The sequence below is a fragment of the Diospyros lotus genome, chromosome 4 (assembly GCF_014633365.1).
Source record: "Diospyros lotus cultivar Yz01 chromosome 4, ASM1463336v1, whole genome shotgun sequence".
NCBI classification, from domain to species: domain Eukaryota; kingdom Viridiplantae; phylum Streptophyta; class Magnoliopsida; order Ericales; family Ebenaceae; genus Diospyros; species Diospyros lotus.
Window position 1 is genome coordinate 4,711,099 of NC_068341.1, and position 24,193 is coordinate 4,735,291.

The 24,193-nt window shown below is 35.9% G+C and overlaps 3 protein-coding genes across 3 annotated transcripts; all 3 read right to left on the reverse strand.

The window, feature by feature from the left end:
- Positions 1-401: 401 nt before the first annotated feature.
- On the reverse strand, positions 402-1,844 carry LOC127799953 (uncharacterized). The gene has a single exon (XM_052334259.1). The coding sequence runs from the start codon at positions 1,167-1,169 to the stop codon at positions 726-728; it is 444 nt and encodes a 147-aa protein (XP_052190219.1). The 5' UTR covers positions 1,170-1,844; the 3' UTR covers positions 402-725.
- A 443-nt stretch (positions 1,845-2,287) lies between these two features.
- LOC127799952 (uncharacterized) lies at positions 2,288-11,255 on the reverse strand. Its single transcript, XM_052334258.1, has 9 exons — positions 10,784-11,255; positions 9,769-9,830; positions 7,537-7,591; positions 6,125-6,223; positions 5,663-5,749; positions 4,989-5,105; positions 4,644-4,736; positions 3,814-3,844; positions 2,288-2,698 (listed from the first exon to the last, which is right to left on the reverse strand). Exons 1-9 carry the CDS (start codon positions 10,961-10,963, stop codon positions 2,511-2,513), a joined length of 912 nt encoding a protein of 303 aa, XP_052190218.1. The 5' UTR covers positions 10,964-11,255; the 3' UTR covers positions 2,288-2,510.
- A 2,057-nt stretch (positions 11,256-13,312) lies between these two features.
- Positions 13,313-15,982, reverse strand: LOC127800248 (uncharacterized). The gene has a single exon (XM_052334756.1). It carries the CDS (start codon positions 15,643-15,645, stop codon positions 13,783-13,785), a length of 1,863 nt encoding a protein of 620 aa, XP_052190716.1. The 5' UTR covers positions 15,646-15,982; the 3' UTR covers positions 13,313-13,782.
- Positions 15,983-24,193: the final 8,211 nt, after the last annotated feature.

Sequence of the window (24,193 nt, forward strand, 5' to 3'; positions counted from 1 at the left end):
ATCTTTTCTTCATCTTTTGGGTTGATCTGTTACGGATATTATTTTATATTTCTTTAGTTGTATTTTGATAAAACCCATTTTATCTTATTACTTAATTGTTGAAATTATTTAAATTTAAATCCACATCTAAAACATGGTTCTAGAATTTAGAATTCTTCCATCCAAATGACAACCAAGAAATAAAGATGAAATGTAGAGAGCATGGGGCCCAGACTCCATATCTTTTGAGGTCAGAGCCGCCCTCAAACCAAACCCACGTTACTTTTAAAAATATAACCCAACTCTTTTAAGATTTTTGCTTAAACTACAAGTTCTATTGATTCAAACGCTACCTATAATTCTTGCCCCGCCTGTAGGATTAGATTTCGTAAAATCAATTGAATACTTCTTTATTTATCTTACACGAAAGAATAATCTATACTATTTGTAGATGAACAGGAAAACCAATTGAACGAGGAGGCGATGGAGATAGAAAGACCTCCACTGAGAATCAAACAAACAGATCTGTTTAGCTGCAGCCTACAGTACATTAATATTCAAATACCCACAAACAAGAAGGAAAAAGAAAAAGAAATTCCAAGAACAGATGGGAAAAACAGATTCACAGAGATCCACCATCCATGACCATGACTGGTCCTGCATATATATATATATATATAAACATGCTGTAAAAACAACTTCATATATATGTATGTATGTTTATGTATATATATATATATATATGTTCAACAGAAATCGGGCCTCGGCTTCTTGCGAACAGATATGCAGCCCCTCTGATGATCCCTGAAGATTCTGATCTCTGAACAATCCTTCAAATCTTCAAGACTGATGAATTGCTGCTTCACCATCCTTGAGCAATGTCCCACACTGTCGTGTATCCAAATGTAAGGGTGGCACGTTTCATCATAGTAATACAACAAGTTCCTCATTCCTCCACCATTGCCGGCGCCGCCGGGCATGAAAGCCTTGTAGATGGTCTTGCATTTCAGTCTCTTGGAAGAACCAGGCTTCAAAGTGTGGACTCTCTTCAGGATTGATCCCACCCTTATCTGAAGTTCCACTGGCTTGTCACTGAGGTTCCAGATCCTCGTTCCAAGCCCCGAAACCTGGCTGTGATCGCGGCAGCCATTAAAGCACCTCACAAGCGAGAAGAGTCCTAATCTTTGCATTGTTTCCTGTGGGAAAATGAAACTATCTCTGGTGAACTGTGTGTTGTGAAAAGATCAGCTCTATCGACCGGCTTCTGTGATCTCTTGTGGAAGCTGAATACTTTCAACTTTCGGTGTTCATATAATATTCTTTTCTTGTACCCAGCGGCTCTGATCATTGGATTGTGGGTCAGTGAGAGTAGAAAAATACAGTAAAGATGGGTGCCATACACTTTAAATTTGGCTCAGTTTCAGGAAATGGTAGGGTCCCAAACGTGCAAAACCTACTTGAGAGGACCGTGGGGAAGCAAAGATATGAGTGGTAACTAAAATTGATGAACAAACGGCAACAAGGTTGGCGCGCCTTTTCCCTCTTCTGCGTCTTCTTTTCTAAAAGGTTTTTGTTTTAGACGGAAAAAGAAAGGTTCGGCACTAGGACTTAATGGAGTCAAAAGATTATGATTAGGCTGGGAATGATGATGTTTGCTTCACCTTTCATTAATTAATTGAGCATTTAAGCCTTCTGATTTGCTTTTCTTCCAAGGCACAGGTAGAGGTGCCCTGCAGTGTACAAAGCAAAGCAAAGCAAAGCAAATGGTGGTGGGAGAGTCTCGTGAACTGCATATCAATTTGATGGTGGCGACCACATATCTGGTGGTGGTGGTGGTGGAGGTGGTTGAAGAAAGATCAAAGCAATCTGCCCTGTTGACAAAAAAAAAAAAACTTTCTTCCGAAAGTTAATTTTTAGATTATTATGCGTCCTTGATGAGTTTACTAAATGTTCTTGATAAATTTATTTATTACACATTTTAAAGAGAACTAGCTACCAAATCTCTACTGCATACATGCCTGACCACACTGGTGGTTTAGAACAAACGCTGAAATTACGAGTTGATCAAACATTGAACTTGAATTCAATTAACCAATCAATTGTTGGGGAGAGATAGAGAGACAACTAATCTTTGCCTGAACCATCAAAGGTTTCTAATCTATTCAATTGCTGCAAATTAAGTCGCCGACAACCATGAATCTTGCTGTTCAGCAGACGTCAATATTCTGGTTATGAGCTGAATTTTCACGCCAATTTCCCTTCATGAAACATGGTATCAGGAAGAAGAAAAACATTGCTACTCCAATCATGCATTGGGAAAAATTTATTTCATAAATGTATCAAATGGACTGATTCCAGAAACACATGGGAAACAGACCCCAACCCAAGAGTTACGCCATTGCTATCTGAAATTACACGATGATAGATATGCAATGTGGCTGTACAAATTCGTATCAGATTAATGCTTAATATTGATTAGAGGAAGTATAAGGCTTCTAGGAGGAAGGTAAGGAATTTACAAAGACTAATTTTCAGTTTTCATGGTCGTCCCTGGAGGGGTCTATCTTCACGACAAGTGGCTGGTGGAGGTACGATGTTGGATCAGCCACGGTTGGCAGCTCTGGTGAGGCTCCTATGCCGTCTATTGTATCTTCGTTTTCAGCCAGGGCTTTCTCTAAGGCAGCCTTTGCAACTTTAGCAACACAAACCAGTAGGACAACTGTGTGCAGAAAAACCAAGACAGAAAGAAACAAGATCAAGTGATTTTACAGATAATAATGAGAAAGATGCTAATCATGTAGGCTTGACGAAGAATTTCACAATTTTCTCTACAACTTCGTTGGGCAGCGATTAACTTATTGTAGATTGAAGGGAGAAAGAAACTGAAGAACAGCATGCTTAAGATGTCCAAATCATAGCACTGCTAAGTGAAGCCCAAAGCTTCATCTTGATGCAATTGGTTATTTCCCTTCTCAAAAACAATATTTAATCTAAATATCTCCATGCATTTAGTTGTTTTCCTTCTCAAGGAGGACAATCTATTCTAATTTATTTCTAGATTTTTTTTTGGCAACAATTCAATCTACAACTGAAGTAATATTCTCCTACCGCAACTTTTTGCTCCTACAAATTAAATGAATAAATAGTGTGATTTGATCAATTTACACCCTTCACAAATCATCCTAACAAAAACATTTCTCCATCATCCTAATTTATATATTAAGTAGAAGACCTTCAATTTACACACACACCATAGCTTAATGCTCAAAGCTTCTCTGTAGCAGTACTTCAAAGAATTATTTTCCTCCAGACTTTCATTAAAAAACATTAATAAATTTAAAGAGTAATGCATTAAACTCAGCAATTAGAGAATATTGAAGAAACAATACAGTTGTAGACACCTCCAGTGTTTAACAGTTTAGTTTCGTTTAGCCCTTATACTTTCAAAGAGTGGATAAAAAATTCTAAGCATCTTATTTCCGCAGATTAAAAACAAAAAAGAATAGTAACGAATACCTACTGCCTTATTATTTCTTTAAAAATCTTCAAAAGTTGTAAGTTCCAAATTTCTTGTGAAAAATATGATTCATCAAAATGAAAATGATTTAACTATTCAACTGTATTAATAAATATGCTGTTTTGGCCTGATTGGCATGGTAAGAGACTATTGCTCCACAATGCGAAAGAAATCATGCCATATAGTGAAGATAACTGAATGAATGCAAGTCCAGGTAAATGAAGGTAGGATACAATACATAGCACAAGCCATCTCTTTGTATAAACTATGTTTCATGAATATTCATATAGCTATATGTAACATAAATTGCTACTCACCAGACATCAAAAATCCTGTTATAATCATTACCTGCACACACATAAAAGAGTGGATGTCAACTTTCATACGCATAGAGATTTTGATAAAAGTCTCTTAAATCTTAAACTGTGCTCTCAAGCACTTCCTGGCCCCATCTATGGAAAACCAAATTGCCAACACCTTTAAGTGTTCATAGGCCAGTCCTCAGGATTTGATTTCATGTCCCGAGCTCTCAAAAAATCTACACAAAGCAAAGTCTAAGCCTAACCAAAGCTGAGAACTACCTTCATTGCACAATAAACACAGCAATGGTCAACTATCAGAAAAAGGAAAAAGAAGAAGAAGAAGAAGAAGAGAAGCAAGGCATTTTACTTTAAGGCGGCTTGTAATCTAATGTACAGTTGAGAAATGATCGAGAGTATATATAATATATGCGCAAATAAGGAGCAAAACCAGGTATCCACGAAATTCAATTTGCCCCTCTGTACCAAAATATTACTTGAACAAAAATACTGATCTAGCTCACTAGAAGTATAGTTCTTCCCATTAATTGAACCTGTCAATTCACACTAAAGCCAAATTCCAGCAGAAAAATGGCAGGAGGAAAACATCACAAAAAATAGAATAGAGAAAATTGTGCCAAAATTAAAATAAAAAAACACTGTTTGTAGAGGTTCTAAGTTACAATAGTTGCTAAGTGATTCAGTCAGAGAGAAATTTAACATACTCAACTGTTGACCTATTATATTAGAAATCAAACACAACATTTTGGTTTCAATCACAAGGAGGAAGAAAAGAGATGCCAAGTGGGCTTGACTTTCTTAAATACAAAATGAACTACAGCTCTTACCCAACGTGTTTTTGAAAATTCATGCCATCCATGTGTTACATCAGAAAGATCCTTCAGAGTTGTTCCAACATACACAAGTGCAAGTGTTATTGGCTGTGCCAGAAACAAAATGAGATATAAGTACCAGGAGAAATAGATCATGACCATGTATGAACTTGTCCATCTCAATTCAGAAACAAAATAAATAATAAATAAAATCGCAAATACAAAAGGCGATCAGTAATAATCCCAAGTTACTTGGAACCACATGATTATTTGAGATTGATTCCAGAAAAAGAATGCAATAAAGAATCTAGCCATCATAAAATTATAAAATAATAGTAGTTGAAGGTACATATTTGGTACCATCATGCCCAACCATGAAGCCAACATATACTCTGCCAGTGGAACGGGAGTCACGGACAAGAGGTAATTCAACATATTGAAAGGAAGAAGAGGAACAAAACGAAGCAGTAAGACAATCTGCAATGAGAGAAAATGTTCAAAACCTTTAGTGCCACAGGCAACAGTGATAAGAACAGAGATACAAATAGCAAGAAAAATAACAGTAAGAAAAAAGAGTAAAGCTAGAACTATCAGAGGCCATGGTACATTGATGACAACCCCCTCAAGGAAATAGTAAAGAGAGAACCTGACAATTTTGAAGCTGGAGTTTCAGAAGCAGCATTTTGACACTGCCTTTAAAAGCCAAATTATATTATAAAATCAACATTTACTCATTTTAGTAAAAGGACCAAAGAATTTTTTCTGTCTTTCATTATATTCACTGATTTATTCTTGGATCAACTGTAGAGACCAAATCACTGATCAGTGATCACCAATCCACCTTATAGATGGCATGCAGACTCCTTATCCTTCCCCCTTTATCAAGTTACTCCCAGAACGATTGCAGATATTTGTTATAAGAGGAACCGTGAATGGAAGTATGAATAACACAACTAATTGGAGGAGACAACAAGAAATCCAAATAGTAAATAGAAGAACTGAGAAGCTGAAGGTAAGATACAAAATACACAAACCTTAAATCCCGATCTCCGAATGGCAATTGCAACTGCCTGAAACTGTGGATAATCTTTTAGCTTGGATGTAACATATGACCTCCCAATCTGTTTAGGATATATAGGATGATATGTAATGAATGTATACAGAAATTTCTTTTTTTTCTTTGTTTCCTGTTTTAAAGTTCATGATATATAAAACTCTTTGAAAGATATAAGAAGAAAAATAAAAATTTAAATTCTAAGAGCCCCCAAACAAAAGTAGAGTATTAGATAAAGAGAGTAGGCAGCCCTTAAAGCTTTGCCAGTTAAGTTTTTTTTAGAACATGCCACTTAAAAACAAGGCAATAACCCTCTACCATGGTGTTTCACAGAAAAGAGTAATTGAATGAGGTAATTAGAGGGGACCTTAGATTACCAAATGTCAACCTGTGTATACCATGGAATAGAAGAAAATGTGATCAATAGATTTTAGAAGCTTACTGTTCTGCCAATAAGGAATGCAGCTACGGCACCCAGAGTAGCACCAATAGAATCAGCAACAAAACCCACAGGCAAGCCGAATAGATAGCCACCGCCAAGCTGGACGATGCCATTCATCTCATAAGATTACATTGAGGGGAGAATAAGGAGAGTGTCTCTTGAACATGCATCTTTAAAGTTCATACAATAAAAAAATTTCAGGTATGATACAAGAAACAAAAATAGAACACCGTGTATCTTTGAGCGCACATGTGCATGCATGTAAGAGAGAGAGAGAGAGAGTGTGTGTTAAGAAATTATTTCCAAAAAAACTGGAAGCCATTACAGTTAGAATGAAACAAAGCCACCAGAATATTTCAAGTCATTTAAATTGTCAAACCAACTATTAGACCACTTCAGGCTACAATTTTTATTTTTTTTTTCAAAGTGAAGGACCAAGGTTTGCTGCACTTACCAACAAGCAACTGCTAAGCAAATACTCCAATTCCTTGAGTCACATACCAAGAAAATACTCTAACCTTCATCCTCATCCATACCACATCCCCAAGAATCCACCTCTAAAAACCTCCCTCATACCCCCAGCCCAAACCCCAAGGCTAAGAATGACAATGGGTCAATAAATGGATCTCATTTACCCATTTAAAGTTAAAATGATTATGAAAAAATCATATTTTGGGTCAGACGATAAAATTTATTTGAAAATAAGCCCTGATTACCCCTTTAAAATTGAAATAAGTTTGGAAAGTTCATATCTGAAGGATATAGACATAAGACATATTTTGAACATTTACTAAATGGGTATGCAAATGGGTAAACAAGTAACCCATTGCCATCCCTAACCTCACCCCATCCCCCAATAGCCAGGATCCTCCCTAACAATCCAACTACCGGAACTCTCCAGACTTCAAGAGTTATTTACTCTTCAACACCAAAAGTTCCTTGCTTTACTAAATTTCTCAAGCAATCACAACTCACCTAGCCTACCTTTCAAGGTGCCTGAAGGCAGATGAATGTACTGTTCAAGGGAACATGCTGGTATTAACTCATACGATTTAAGGATCTATGTTGATAAGGATTTTTAAAATACATATGTGTGTGCGTGTGTGTCTGTGTGTTGGTTGTTGCCTAATGAGTAGGATCCTTGGCCTTTATTCAGATACACAGGCTTGGGACACCATCATCACAAGCCTCAACAGACTGTAAAATTAAAACATCAAGCATATGCAGGTGCAATGCTTAAGGCATGCGAGGTAAATAAAGTCCCACAGATGGTAACACTCCATCCCAAGTGCAAGTTGACATATAACTTCGACCACTCAAAGTAGGTAGTAAGGTACAATCTAAAGTGGGAAAGATAAAGGAACAACAAGATGTTTAAAATTATCCAACAGAAAAATAAAAAAATTACATACAGTAAGTACTGAAGCTGGAACTGCCAGAACAGTTAGGGGAATATATGCAAGAGCCCTGCAAAGTTAAGCACATATGAGTCAGAAGGCGCAGATGTTCATTATTAGAAAAATTATACTCCTGTCAACTAAGACTTACTCTAGGATAAGACAATGCTTACATCTAATGCAATGTGCTTTAGACAGCCACGAAATCAAGAAACAACCTAAAGTATGAATAATTCTGAACCAAATTTTACAGGAATGCATTAATAAGGACAAATTTGGGGCATGGATGCGTTCAGAGATCTATGCTCCAGCAGGGAAGGGATTTAAGATTTATTCCTTCTTCAGGCACAAGGCAGAGCATGGAGGTGTAGGAATCAGGGACTGGATGAGCAAAGCTTGACCCTGCTTTATCCTTATTGCCATTCCAAATGGAAGCTACTTTATGTACTCTGCTAAAGCAAAGCTTGACCCTGCTTTATCCTTATTGCCATTCCGAATGGAAGCTACTTTATGTACTCTGATAAATATGCATGTGCTCTTGAGACCTTGGAAAGGATAAAAAAATCAGTTTCCCACATGTTGGACATTTAACCAAAGGTATGAAGTTTACCATGGAAGTCATATTGATTGCCTCGAGGTTATATTAAGCATATGCCAGTTGCTGATTGAATTATAATCAGAATTTTCAAAAATTCCAATTTGACCATCAACCCAAAGCCTAACGCTATAAAAACATGAGGATCATTTGAAGTTTTGGTCCAAAATAAGTCAATAAAAATAATTCAAAAACATGCAAGTTGCTGATCCAATTAGATCAGAATTTTCTAAAATTCCAGTTTGACCATCAACCAAAAAGCCTAACACTATCAAACATGAAGATAAATTAAAGTTTTGGTCCAAAACACATCAACAAAATTGAGGTCCACTGTAAGATTATCGGTGGTAATATTGCTTATTTTCCTAGAGTTTCTTCTTTTTTTTTCTTTTTGATAACTAAAGACCTCGTTGAAAAGAACAAAAAGAAGGGGAAACATTACATAAACCAGAAAAACCTGTAAGACTACTTAAGCAAATCCAAAGTGTTTTTTTTTTTGGGGGGGGGGGGGGGGGGAGGGGGGGGGTTAAGAAAGCATGGGAAAGGAGAAATGTTCCTAATCCACAAAAATATATTTAAAAAAAAAAGCCAAGAATGGCTCTCTTGATAAAATTAAACTGGCTCTCATATCCTCAAAAGCCCTACAATTATACTTCCTCAAAATGGACCACAAAATACAAAAGTGCTCATCTAGGTACGTTTAAGCTTCTTATTAGGGAAAGCCTGGAACCAAGCACAAATCATCAAGACATCAACTACACCTTATCCTAACCAAGTTAGGATTGTTGGCATGGCATCTATAGTGTCATTGACTTCTAAAAGTCATATTGACAATACTAATCCATGCAAAGGAACAATGTGCAAAATTTTATGTCAGATGCTCTTCATGAACAACCCTCTAGTGAGGGAATGATGAAACAAAGTTCCAACACCATCTCCATATGAAAAAGTTTCATGAGATGGTGGTGAATGAAAATAATTGATATGATCGTGTTCCATCACATAGTTGAGAACCTCCTAACAGTAGCCAGCACTAACTTACTCTACACCAAAAACAAAGCAAAAAAGACACCGAAAATGCTGAGCCATTGTACAATGCAAAAGAAGGTACTCTATGGATTCACCATCTCTTTTTTCACATAAAACACAAATCCAACATCACCTGACTGATCCTTCTCAGATAATCTGCAGTTATAATCAGCTAGAGAGAAGCATCAAAACAAATAAAGGCTTGCATGGGAGGGGTTTCAATCTCCATACCACTTTCCAAGGAAAGCCTGCTTCCCCTTTTTCATAGATGATGACCTCATAGAATGATCAAACAACGGACACTCACTTATTAGATGGATGCAAACCTACTGATCCTTATCCAACCCAATGGTGAAATGATCATGTAATAAGCCAAAGAAGGCATTCATGGAATCAAGTTCCATTCTTGGAGATTGTATCTAAAAAAGGGGACCAGCCACACCATCTAAGGAAAGAGAAAGACATTCTTTCACCATAGCCATCTTATTCTAAGTTCTAACAAGAATCTAACTGATGTTAGACATAAGAACCCAACTGCGTTAAAGAAAAAAGGAAAATAGATATGATCTGCAGGGCAGTAAATAAATTTCTGGAAGAAAATGATAATGCAACAGCTCACTTACAGCATAAGTGGACCCCAAGGCCCAAGATCTTGTTTAACCCACACCAAGAAGTCCTTCAATATCTGCATGAAGAAATTCTTTTCAAAAATCCATATATGAGTTGAAAATAAAAAAAGAACGATGTTTGTCTACAAGAACCATCAGGATGTTAGAAGTGCTGCTCTGTTAAGCTGAGTACTGCATTCATCTACTTACATTGATGTAAATGAAATCACAAGCTTCTGCAATAACCAAAATACTACTAAGGAAAAAGAATTGGGCAATCATATGAACATCTGGTGGCAGAACAACAATTAGAGAAGTCAACTCGCATAAAGCTGGTAAGTAATAAATTCAATAGATAAAGACTCCACCTATGGCCTGACTACTTTTTCTCTTTCCTAGCTACTAGCGAAATGTTGTTTCATATGAAGACACAAAATCATCTACCCACTGCTAAAAACCATACCACAGTATATACTTGAGACGCATACACTAAAATTAGACTACATTTAGAATTTACAAAACTGAGAGTTAGTCTTACTTGGTAATGCATTGTAAGATTAACTTCATACTGATAAAGAGTAAAGCAAAAAATCAAAATTAAGTATAGCCCTCCAGGAAAAGTTGGAATTTCAAAATGGAAAATTGATGGACTGAATGTAGGAATTGAAAAGACCATAGTGAAGGTGACTCCATCGTGATCATTTCCTCTAACGATTATAAAGTACTAACAAACTCAAGAGAGCTGACAGAAAATCAAATGATCGAAAATAAATAAATAAATGGAGTTCGATAAAGACAATATACGAAACCTAAAAACAACATTTTCAAACAGATAACTCAATAACAACAAATTCAGGAATTTAAAGACACGGAACCATTCGCACCAAAACGAACAATCGTATTAAAACCGAATTACAAGCGAAGAAAATCAGGACACAGACAAGAAAACTAGATCAAAAATCGCTGAATCTGCCAAAGTAAATACCGACGTAAATCAACAGAATTGACGAAATGAGAGGGGGAAAACAACCTTTTCGACGGGGAGAGTGAGAAAAGCGGTGGCGATGGCGGCGAGGAGGAGGAGGAGGAGAGTGATCTTGAGGAAAGAGGTCCAATTAAAGGCCATAATGGATAGCCTGCGGCGCCAGAGAGGCCTGCAATGGTCGTCGTCGCAGTGTTGGTCCTCCGCTGTGGCTTGCTTCAGCGACATGCGAGGCCTCAAACCGGCTATGTTTGCCAGTTTTCTTCTGGTTTCTGCCCCAATTGGAAGTTTTCACTTTTATCTGACCCCCCCCTCTCTCTCTCTCTCTCTCTCTCAATCACTCGACTCTCACTTTCCCTGCCCTTCTTATAATAATGGATCTGGATTCTGTCCGATCCCGCTTCCAAATACCCACTTCGCCGATCTTAGGATCCCCCTCCTCTCTCTCTCTCTCTTCTTTGTTAAGCCACGCCAAGCAAGGAAACTGATCGTCGCTCGTGCCAGCAAACCTTCAACCGGTTCTCACACGTTGGGGGGACGTAAAAGCTAAGCTTTTAGATAGAGTAAATCATAATAATTATTTTTGAAATTTAATTTAATTGTTAAAGTATCACTCATCTTTAAGAAATGACAATCATTTTCCTATAATTATAAATAAATAACAAAATGACCGACATACCCTTTCTTCCCCCCCCCCCCCCCCCCCTCTCTCTATTTTCCTCTCATCTCTTCCTTGTTTCTAAAACATTCAAAAATATTACAAAAATCCAGTACTCACTTTTAATTCTTCAAAATTTTCACACTTTGTTGAGATCTCGACATAAATAAAACCCATAAGTCCATCATGCAAGAGCCTGACTTTAACTAAATGTAACTCAAGTTTTAGTTATTATCAGTGTTAATAAAAATTAAGTATGATAAAATTAAAAAAAATTGAAATAGAAAAAATATGAAATTTAATAGAGAAAATGATCTTCACTTGATGAAAATTCTTGGTGTGGTGGATTTATAATTCCTTTGAAATATTATGTAATATATAAAATTTTTACAAATTTAAAATAAGAAAAGAAGCTGATCAAGCTCGATCTTCGTAGATATTGCTTATTTGAACTAAGAAATGTTGAGCGGATTATATCTTGAGCTTCTTGTTATTTTTTTTATTTTTTTTTTGTGTGTGTGTGAGAGAGAGAGGGAGGAGGAAGAAGGAATTGGTGTTTAAGAATTTACAAATTTTAATTTTTCTAATGAGTTTTATTCATCAAAACATATAGCTAAATTTTAATAAACCCAATGACCATATAAAGGGATAGAGAATGGAGAAAAATAAAGAATTATTTTCATGGCCACCACTAAAGAAAACAATTAAAAAAAAAATAGAAAGATGAGAGAAAAAAGAGATAGACAAGACAATGAAAAATATAAGGGTATTTTAATTTAAAAAATAATTAAAATTAAATAACCATGGGTAGATTAATGCATCAAAATTTGTAAAATTAAGAAAAATATTTTCAAATTTTTAAAGATATCACCTGTGTTTATTTTAAGACAACCCTTTCTACTCTATGATAGAATCAGGTCAGACCTATTGAGTTGATCAAGCTAGCCTTCAGCCCATGCAAGCTTTTGCAAGAGGGCCTGCATGGCTCAACCCAATGTGAGCGACTCATGAGTTGGCCCATAGAGTTGGTATTTTTATTAAATTTTTTTTATAATTTGCATTGTTTTTCATTGAAAACTAAAAAAATAGAAAATTACAAGCATACAAATTAGAATATAAAAAATTTAAATTAATAAGTTGAATGAAGTAATATCTCAAAACATTGCCAAATGCTAAGTCGGAAGGTACGTACAAATTTAAAATTTACTAAATATAATGTACAAAATTTTAAATAACACAATAAAACAATTTTTGTACTAAAATAATAGAACCACGTTATATTTTGATTGTTTCAAAGTCTCAAGGCATAAAGAGTTATAATTTATTTTCTTTTTTCTTTTTGGTATAATAATGAGAACGTAGTAGCTAGCATGATGCTAATGGGTCAGTGAATCTCAAAGAAGGCCAACCTATGGGCCCCAATGTGAGTCCACAACAAATGCTCAAATAACCTTGGATATCTAAATGGGCCATGGCCCACAAATGTCAAGGTTAAATTGGGGTCTGCATTTGGTGACTCTACTGTAGCTCCAAGAGAAATCAATGAAAATTCTTGTGTGACAGTAATGAGACAATATTATTTTTTAAAAGTATAGACCATTAGTTTTTGAAAGTAGGTTCATAGAGCATCTGTAATACTTTATACCAAATAAAGGCACATAAATTTATTTGGAAAAATCGATGTGAACTCTTTATAAATAGGCCAACTTATAAAGAACTATTCTATAATAATAATAATACTCTTACCAATTAATTCTTGCTCTAATCTAACCAAATTCTAATTTTAGAATATACTTACTTGGCTTACGGTGCCCCCACCCCCACCCCCACCCCCAAGCACAAAATTCTTCCTTTCCTTGCCGTCAATTGAAAGGGAAGGAAAGGAAAACAAATAAAGAATTCCCAAACATAATTGAAGAGTTAAAAGATTTATATACTTCATTGAGAGAGGAAGGATAATTAAATCCGTTACAGAAGAGGCTTAAACAATGAACCCCCAAAATGGTAAAAAACAAAAATTATGCTAACTTGGAAAGGGGAAACCATGTTACAAATATCTCTCTCTCTCTCTCTCTCTCTCTCTCTCTCACTATAATACATACATACATATATATATATAGAAGTAGATGCGGGCCCTAGCAGCAGCTCAGCTGGGCCATGCCAGCAATTAAAAACGAAGCACACCACTTTGTGTTTGCCTGCTCAATCCAGCTTCGTGCTGCCCTCTCCAAGCCATAATCCACCGAAATGACAACCAGCTAATGGTCCGATTGCAAGTGCTTGGATTTGATGAAAACCCCCAAAAATAAAAATATTAAAAGATCGAAAAGAATTTGGAATTTGGAACAGGTCGCATGCGGCGCACGTTAACGGAGCCTGGAGCGTGGTGCTATCGTGAGCAGAAGAGGTTGAGCAGCACGTGGCCAAGCATGAGGTCGACGAAGTAATGGTGGCCGACCTGGCCGTCCCTCCACCGGGCCTTGGCCGGAGCTCGGCCGTAGTGGACGCCGTCGTTGCAGCGGTTATCGTAGTGCCACGGGAACGTCATGTCGAAGTGGTCCACCACCCAGTCCACAACCCCGCGCCGCCGCAGCTTCTCCAGCAACACCCCGTTGAAAGCCTCCATCTTGTGCGGGTTGAACGCCAGCGTCCGGGCGTACCCGCCCGTCGCCACCGTGCTCCGGAACACCACCCTCGGCGCCGGCAGCCCCCTCTCCGACACCGAACCCACCACCTCCGCCCAGAACGCCGCCGCCCTCTCCGCCCCCTCCGTAAACCTCCTCACATTCTTCCAGTAGACCCCGTCGTGCAACCCGGAATTCAACACAACCGTATCCGGAACCGCCTCCCGGGAGAAATAACCCCTAATCAGATCCCTAAAACCCTCGTCGTCCAGCGAATGCAGGCCCTGGTAGTTGCCGGTTTCATTCTGGTGGCCGTTGAATATGGTCGTAATCCGAAAAGATTGAGATGGGTGTCTCGGATTGGTGATGTTCAAATCGCATCTTCTTGGGACTTCTTTGATCTCATCAAGGCCGAGAATAAGTCGAAGAATGTTTCTTATGGTGTCGGAGTGATTCGAATCGCCCCAGAAAAAAATCCACCGGTTTTTCAAGCAGTTCCACGCGCTCTTGCCGGAGAACAGCTTGAACGAGCAATGCGCGGAATAGGTCCAGCCGTTGCTCTCCAGCGCCGCCAAGGAGCCGTCGCACCAGGGTTTCGGGCATTGTAACCTCGGGTCAAGGCACAGGAACCGCCCGGCGTTGTCGACGGAGCAGCTCGGGTTCTTGGCGTGGCGGGTCCAGCGGCCGGACCAGAGGTCTCGGGTGAAATCGGACTTTTTACAGACAGCTAGCTGCGGCAGTTGGGCTGACGATTTGGCGAACTTGATTGGGATTTTGCGGAGCTGTCTATCGAATGCGGACTTGTAAGGGGAGAACTTGAGGCCCTCGTAGCGCCGAAAAAGTAAGATCACGGTGAGATTGAAATCGCCGGCAAAATCGGGGTGAACTTGGAGGCTGAAAGCATAGCTGCCATTGCCAAAATCCTTGATTGGAGGACGAGATTTCCAGTTTTCGCCCGAAAGGTCGGTTTCGAAAAAATCCCCGCCCCAGCAGATAGCCTTCCCTGATTCATCCAAAGCATGGAAAACAAACTCGTGGATTTTCCCCGTTGACAGCTCGATTCCGCCGTGCCCGTCCAAGCTTGGAATTGAAATATCCACTGTTCTTGCCTCTCGACACGGCTCGCCTCCCGGAACCCGCCATCCAGTTAGCAGAGTCGAGGTGTAGTTCGGCTCTAGCTCGGCTGAGATCCAATGCAAATCACTCTCTTCACTAAAATCGGTATTGTTGGACTCTTTCTTAGACCCAGAATCGAGAGAATTTTGTTGGGTATGCGTTAAATTAGCAGAAACAGTGGAATTTTGCGAGGGTTTTTCCTGGGTTCTGGTCAGATTTGGGTGGGTGAGATTCAGATTTGGTACGTTTGGTTTAGCTTCTTCGCGCATGTGGAGAGTCGGGCGAATAGAGGCAATATTGGAGGAGCTTGATTTTTCCTGGGTTCCATTCCCTTTACTGACCTCGACCACCACAAAATCCTTCTGTAATTTTCTGAGACTCCACCCGTCAATCCCCCAAACAACCAACAAGCCAAGAAAGAAGGACAACGTCAACAGCTTAAACGACCAGTGAATCATCGGACTAGGCCGGGAAAACCATGAATACGCCACGGCCACACCTTTATCGGGCATCCCAACAAAAAAAAGCAACTCCTCCCAGAAAAAAGATCAAAGACCAGTTGTCCAAAAAGCTCAGCCACTCAGCTCCCACCCAGAAAACCTGCAGACAAACACATTCCCAGAGGATTTCCCCGGATTTTCTCGAGAAAAAAAATGTAACCGACGATTGCGCGTCGACCTACCCCAATGCTCCAGTTTTCAGCCAGAAAGAAACAGCAAAAGCTTGGAGACGTACGTACCCGACCGCAGTTTGGCCTCTGCTTTCAATGCGTCTGGTAACCTCCCTCTTTTTGTAACAATCCAAAGACTGCAGTTTTATATTCGATTTAGGATCTCTCTCTCCCTCTCTCAAAGTAACTCGACTTAATTAAAAGACAACAATCTCATTCTTACATTAAAAATATTAAAAATTAATCCCAGTTTGTATCCAACGAGAAATTTAGCAGATATTTTTTTGAGGTAATAAATAAATTATTTCTTCGGATAAATTAATGCCTCGGATTCCTGATGTAATTACTGCGACGCGATGAATAATTGATGCCGACGCTGAGGAAAAACTAAAACTAATAATAATAATAAAAAAAAAAAAAAGCAGCCGCTCAGCGTCGGTGGGGCGGTGCGGCATTTTGGTCATTTAACCGTTCACGTACGGTAGTTCAGGACAGCGAAGCACGTCGACTCACCTTTATCAGTGTTTGTTTATTTCCCTTTATTTATAAAATCACGAGTCGAGAAAGCGAACGCGTCTTTGAGAACTGAGACCAATCTCTATTATTTATTATTATGTCTCACTGACTGACTATATATACTTCTTAACTCTTCACAAAAATAGTCACATCTTTCTATACTTTTACAATCCCATTTAATATATAATAAACAATACAAAATTCAAAATTGTAGTTGATACTAATAAATATAAATATAATATAATATAATATGGGAACTAATCTTTTGGATGGGGGGATAGTGACTTGCGAAAGGGAACACCAATAATGTCAAAAACTCAAAAAGTGATTTCCAAATAATCAATTGAATTGAATTGAATTGAATGGTGTTGGCCATCGCATCGCATTCAGATGTAACATCCATTTAATTATTAAGCTTGATTTGAATACCCTCCTAACTAATATATAACAAATAACTACAAGACATTTCTGCATCCGTGGCCGGTAAATTTCATTTGTTGTTCTTTTTTTTTTTTTTAATTCAATTAATTGATTGATTGCTTGTACTTTAGTTAATTGCTCCTATAAAATCACTGGCTCGGGAAGAATTTTTATTGTTTCGTGCGGCTTGAGGATATATTTATTTGTCTATATATAATATATGACTGCATCATATATAGACATGCATGTGAGCTCATCACGTGAAGTTCATATGTATGATGCGCCAATCAGTCGCGGAGAGATGGATGGATCAATTCTCCCAGGGGCAGATAGGATGGGAGAAGCAGAGAAATGGTGATGCTCATGTGCATGGGATGAGGGGACATCCATGATTGGCAAGGGTATGATCTCCATGAAAGATGCATGGCAAATTGCATAAGAATGCCCCCCTCAATTTTGGACAAAAGGTCATTTGACCCCTGCAACTGTAAATTAGATTTATTGTATCTCTTCACTTATAAAAATTATTATATTGTTCTTGTAAAATAATATAAAATTTATCCGACGTTAACAAAATTAGAAGAGGGCGTGAGTCTTACCCCTCTCCATACTGATTTTAAACAAATTTGACGCGAGCAATAAAATAAAACTGCTCAACTTATAATTTCATAATAATTGTGTCCAATTTTTAATTTTGTAACAATTAGATATCTCTTGATCCAATCAATATAATACGTTAACAACATGTGTGGTTAAGAAGTGTGAAGGGTTAATTTCACCGACATCCATCATATTTTTCTTTTTTCTTTCATCACATGTGTGATTGCATGAAAGAAGCATGGCAAAAAGGCATAAAAATCCCCTTCCAACTTTGGGCAAAATGTCATTTCACCTTCTTATCTTTAAGTTAGATCTTTTGTATTACTCAACTTTTGATTTTATAACAATTATGCTCTTCAATTTTTTATTTTGTAACAATCACACATTCCTTAATCCAATTAGCATAGCATGTGAATACACGAGAGGTTGAAAAGGGTAAAGGTCAATTTTATCAACATCCATCATATTTTTCTTCCTTATTTCTCACACTGACGACCTCTTACCTTATTTGCCAAGGTTGATTGACTCTCGCTTTCCCCATTGCTAATCGATCTTTTATTTTTCTCGCCTTAACTGTCCTCTTGCCTTTCATATTGTCGATTGACCCTAGTATTTCCTTCTTCATTGTCAACCAACTATGTTCCATTCTTCATCGCTTTTCTTGTTGTCGATTGAACCTAGTCTTGTTTTCCTCTTTATTTACTGACCAAGTTCCCTTATTCATCACGTTTCTCACCACCGACACACATATGAGAATCACCAAAAATAAATCACCAAATAAATTATATCCTTTTAAGCTGAATCAACAGTGATACCGAGCAATTAGAGTTTGTGTTTATGAATCAACGACGATAAAAGGTAATAATGATTCGTGTTATATGAAAACGACATCACCGAGCATGGAAATGTTGATTCGTGATTGTGAATCGACTATGGCTCGACCAATGTGTGTTTGTGAATTGACTACGACACTGAGCAAATATGAGACTAAATCGATTTGTGTTGCATGAAAATAAAGACACCGATATGGAAATGTCAATTTATGTTCATGAATTGACAATGACGCAACTCAGTTTGTTTTTGTGAATTGACAATCGGATTGAGCAAATGGAGTCGTGTATCGATGACGATGCCAAACATCAAATACTGAGTAATTAAAGTTGTGAGTTGACGGTGACACTATCAGACTTTCACCTATTCATCAACTACTTTGACTGAGAAGGGTTTAGGTAAATTGACAGAATTCGGCCATATTAGATATATGACTTATACCCGTTGTATCTTATTTATTAAGAGACACAATTATTACTAAATTAAAAGTTGAGATGTACAATAAATTCAACTTAAAATAAGGGGGTCAAAACAGCCAGTGTCATTTTTATGCCCCAGCTGCATCCTTTCCATCGCGCACTCATTGATTCTTCTTCTTCTTCTTCTTCTTCTTCTTTTTCATTGATTGCTGCCGCCTGCAAACAAATGAATTGTATGAGATTGAGATGCTTCCCTTTCCAATGAAATCCCAAAATTCCAACCCAGTTGCGTTCCTATCCATTCGCACAATAATAATAATAATATATATCTATATATAGAACCACCCAAAAACAAACAGAATAATAGCCAAAAATAAATTCTCAGAAACAATTAACAGAGAGTTATGCTGATTTATACATTCAGGTCGATATTTACGTCGATACTCTATTAATTAATTATTAATACATTTCTTATTAAATCATTCAAGTAAGAGATATATTAGTAATTCATTCAAGCAATAAATGTATATATTTGAATGAGTTATCAATATATCCTTTACTTAAATGATTTAATGAGAGATATATTGATAATTAATTAATGATGTGTTAATATGGGTGTTAACCTAGATGTGTAAGTAGCATTACTCTTTAATATATATCTTTTATTTGATGATTTAATGAGGAAAAATGCTAGAGAGCCCGACGGATTTATCGACGGGCTTACCGAAAGAGGGCAAAAAGACCATTTTGCCCCCACGCCCTGCTCTCCCCTTCCTCCTCCAATGGATTCTCCCCCCCCCCAGCTCTGCACCTCCCCTGCCTGCCATGGCCGCCGCTCGCCTCTCCGCAGTCGTCCGGCCTCGCCTCGCCAACAGTCGCTGTGAGCGGCAAGCAGGGGAGGTGCAAAGCGGGGGGGGGCAGTGGCTCACTTTGCAAATTTGCAAAATAGGCAGGGGCAAAATCGTCATTTTGCCCCCGCTCTGTAGGCTCGTCAAACCCTGTAAAGCGACTCTTTAATGAGAGGTGTATCAGTAATTCATTCAAATAATAAATATAGATATTTAAATGAATTATTAATACACTCTTCACTTGAATGATTTAATAAGGAGTGTATTGATAATTGATTAATGGAGTGTCAACATAGATGCCAACTTGGATGTGCAAGTAACATTGCTCATAGATAGCATTTGTTAAAATAAGCAAGATAAGAGAGTATCAAGATAAGATTGAAATGCTTTCCAAACTAATTATGGAATGATTAAGATAATGTTGGAAAGTATTTCAAAATTTCTATAAAATTGTTTTTAAATTTTTTTTAATCCATTTAGAATTGTATTTTTTTTCTATACGTTTATTAAATGCATATGATAAATATTGAGATAAGAATTTTTTATCAAAATATTCTTATTACCAAATTTATTCAAAACAGTATGTTAGCATCAACAATAAATTTGTGATTAAAATAGTATTTTATGATTAATGTAAATTATTAAAAAATAAAAATAAAACTTAAAAATAGTGTTTTATTTTTTAAATTCATGTTAAAAAATACATTTTAAAAAGACTTAGAAAGTATAAATAATTATTAATAAATTTACAATAATTTCACTTAGATAATTAAAAATTTTCAAAATAGATAATAAAATAGAAAACTAAATAAAATAATTTTAAAAAATTGGTGAAATAAATTTGTATTAATTATTTTATAAGGAGCATATGAATATTTAAATTTATCTATAAAATATTAAATAAATTTATTTAAAGGGAGCCAAATAAATTTATATATAAAAAATTAAATACATTTAATAAACATATTAAAAAAATAAACATCTAAAATACTTTCCGTTTTACCTTTTCCACCCCTTAACCAAACATTACCTTAACAGAATACAAAAATATTTAAAGGGTGCTGACACGTGTCAAAAAACAGACAGCCGTCAAGGACAAGCAGCGTTCCGTTACGCATAGGAGAAGACGAGACATTGACCCTAGTGTTTCGCGAATTACTTACACTTTCCTAGTTTTTATTTATTTTAATATTATTATACGTACATGTACAATAATGTACTTCATCTTCATGTGTAATTTGTAAAACACTAAGCTAAAACGTCGGTTCTTGTCTACCCTTATCGGAAAGCCACTGGTTTTATTAATTTAACCAAAATGATTGAGGGATACTTAATTTAATATTTTATATTATATATCATATTATATTATGAAAGAATTATTTTGTGCCTCATCTAATAATTAAGGTAAATATCTTATCAAATAAATGAATAAAAATTATTTTGAATCTCACATAATTATTAAAATAAATATGACGTTCATGTGATGTGATGGAATAATTAAAGGATTTAATAAAATAATTAATTATTTAAAATTTAATTTAATTTAAAATATATATATAACTTTTGATAAGCCTTGATATGAGGTTGCTCCTAGCCTCCACTGTTATAAATAGGAGCTTCATCCTCTTCTTATTCGGTACACAAAAAATAAGTTACATATTTTACATTTATTATTAAAATAAAAATTAAGAAAGATAAATCAAATTCGACTATTTTTGTCATCAATTAATAGTCTCTTTTACGACTTAAGTTCTAATGAATCAAGATATATTTTAATTTAATTGCATTATTTAAAATACATGAAGTTTTTGTGATTTGTGGACATGACATTTTATTGTTTGCTATTATCTGTACGAGCAATATTATAGCTTACAAAATGATTGATGGATACTTAACTCAATATTTTATATTATATATAATTTCCTCCCAAATGATCAATTAGTGCAATTAGTGTCATTTTTCTCAATAAATTTGATATTTTTTAATTAATTAATAAAATCATGCGTAATTATTTAAGAATGATTAGGACATTGTAGTCATTTTCTTTTTAATATCTAAATCTGGTTTTTGGGTAAAAATGATGTTAAAGGGGCTTTTTAGTAAAATAATAATAATACAAAAGGATTAAATATTCTAAATTATAAACTTTGAAAGGGTTTAATAAATTTTACTCTATTTTCAATAATTCAACCTCATCATCTCACTTTCCTCGCCTCACCTTAATCCCCAGTGAACTCAAAATAACTACAAATATAATAAATTAACTATACATTTTTTGTTATAAATACCATGATTAAGTAGATGTTCATTCATCTTCTAACCTTTACTCCTTTCATTATAATTGTAACATATGACTACTCCTTTATTCCTTCATTATAATTGTAACATGTGACATTTGAATTTCTTTTCTTGTAAACCTATAAATAGAGGTATTTTATGTTGTGAGAATGCTTTTTGATAACAAGGATAAAGGAAATTTCTATTCTCTCGTCTCATGAGTTTTTCCTATTTTTCTTGCCTTTATTCTCTTTAGTTTTATAAGACGTTATCAGCACGATTCTCTGCCAATTTGTTTATTCTAGCATACAAATTCAAGGTAAGTATTCTAACTTTTCTTTATACTTTATGCATGTTTTGTTCATAGGTCACCTATGGCTATTTTCTCTTATCATATTGTGTATATTATAAACGATGATAATGTATAGTTGATTAGTTTTCTTATTATTTTATTTCATTATTCTATAGTTATTTTCTTTTCATTGTTAATATGAATTAAGTTTACAATTTATCTAATTATTACTTTTTGTGATATTATTCTCCATGGCAAATCTTACAAAACTGGAGTTTGTGGCACTTGACAGTACTGGAAAAAATTATTTATCGTGAATACTAGATGCTGAAATCCATCTTGATGCTATGGGTCTTGGAGACACCATTAAAGATAAAAATGATGCATCTAGCCAAAACCGTGCTAAGGCTATGATATTCCTTCGGCGTCATCTTCATGAGGGACTAAAATCTGAATATCTCACGGTAAAGGATCCCCTTATTCTTTGGCAAAGTTTAAAAGAAAGATATGACCATCAGAAAACGGTAGTTCTCCCAAAAGCTCGTTTTGATTGGATGCACTTACGATTGCAAGATTTTAAATCTGTAAGTGAGTACAATTCTGCAATTTTTAAAATCAATTCTCAATTGAAATTATGTGGAGAAAAGATTACTGAAAATGATATGTTAGAAAAAACATTCTCCACGTTTCATGCCTCGAATATGCTCCTGCAGCAGCAATATCGAGAAAGAGGCTTTAAAAAATATTCAAAATTGATTACATGCCTTCTTGTGGCTGAACAAAATAATGAGCTTTTGATGAAAAATCATGAATCACGTCCTACTGGTTCTACCCCATTCCCTGAAGTGAATGCGACAATGTATAACAATCGAGGACGAGGTCGTGGGTATAGAAGAGGACGTGGTCGAGGTCGAAATAATTTTCGATATCATGGTGGTCATTATAATACTTCTAATTTGAAGAAAATTACACCTAATGAAGAAAAGCATGAGACGGGAAAATTTCACAAAATAAGATCCCCAAAACATATTAACAGTGTATGTTATAGGTGTGGAATGAAAAGTCATTGGTTACGTACATGTCGTACTGTTAAACATTTGGTTAAGCTCTATTAAGCCTCCCTGAAAGAGAAAGGGAAAAATGTTGAAACAAACTTTGCATCTCAAGGTGATTTTGATGGTGATCATCTTCACTCTTTGGGGACAATACACTTGGATGTTGCATATTTTTTTTGACGGAAATATTGATGATTTTTCTGATGGCAAAATTAACCCTTCAATTGGTGATGAGAATGTCCATTTCTAAATTTGTTATCTTCATGTTGCATTAGCATTGGTGTGTTTATTTTTTTGTTGGTGTGTTTCTTTTGTAATTTGTTTTCTTTTACTTGAATCTTATTATTATTATTATTATTATTTTTAATGAAGAAGCATGGATCTTTCACTTCCTTTTGTTGGTCTCAATATCAATGGTGAAGATGTATGCTTAGCAGATAGCGCCACAACACATACTATATTGAAAAATAAGAAGTATTTTACAGATTTAAAATAAAATGGGAGCCACTGTTACTACAATATCAGGCAATGTAAAAATCATTGAAGGCTCCGGAAGAGCAAGTATTTTATTGCCTAGAGGAACGAAACTTACTATTAATGATGCTTTATTATCTACTAAATCAAAAAGAAATTTATTGAGTTTCAAAGATATTCGACAAAATGGATACCATGTTGAGACTATGAATGAAAATAATATAGAATATCTCTATATTACATCAAATGTCTCTGGTAAAAAATGTGTATTAGAAAAGCTACTTGCCTTTTCTTTTGGTTTGTATTATACAAACATTAGTACAATTGAAATACATGTTACAATGAACCAGAAGTTCATTAATAAAGAAAGTTTTATTGTTTGGCATGACCGGTTAAGCCATCCCGGGTCAATAATGATGCGAAAAATTATTGAGAATTCACATGGATATCCATTAAAGAACCAGAAAATTCTTTTGCCTAATGAATTCTCATGTGTTGCTTGTTCTCAAGGAAAATTGATTATTAGACCTTCACTATCTAAAGTTCGAAATGAATCACCTACATTTCTAGAACGTATTCAAGGGGATATATGTGGACCTATTCATCCACCATGTGGACCATTTAGGTATTTTATGGTATTGATAGATGCATCCACTAG

Excerpts from the sequence above, each read along its gene's own strand:
- LOC127799952 (XM_052334258.1), bottom strand. The coding sequence starts at position 10,963 with ATGTCGCTGAAGCAAGCCACAGCGGAGGACCAACACTGCGACGACGAC. Across the intron at positions 7,592-9,768 it reads CCTTGGGGTCCACTTATGCT|GGCTCTTGCATATATTCCCC; the intron begins GTAAGTGAGCTG and ends TTAACTTTGCAG. Across the intron at positions 3,845-4,643 it reads AATTTTCAAAAACACGTTGG|GTAATGATTATAACAGGATT; the intron begins GTAAGAGCTGTA and ends ATGTGTGTGCAG.
- LOC127800248 (XM_052334756.1), bottom strand. The coding sequence starts at position 15,645 with ATGCCCGATAAAGGTGTGGCCGTGGCGTATTCATGGTTTTCCCGGCCT.
- LOC127799953 (XM_052334259.1), bottom strand. The coding sequence starts at position 1,169 with ATGCAAAGATTAGGACTCTTCTCGCTTGTGAGGTGCTTTAATGGCTGC.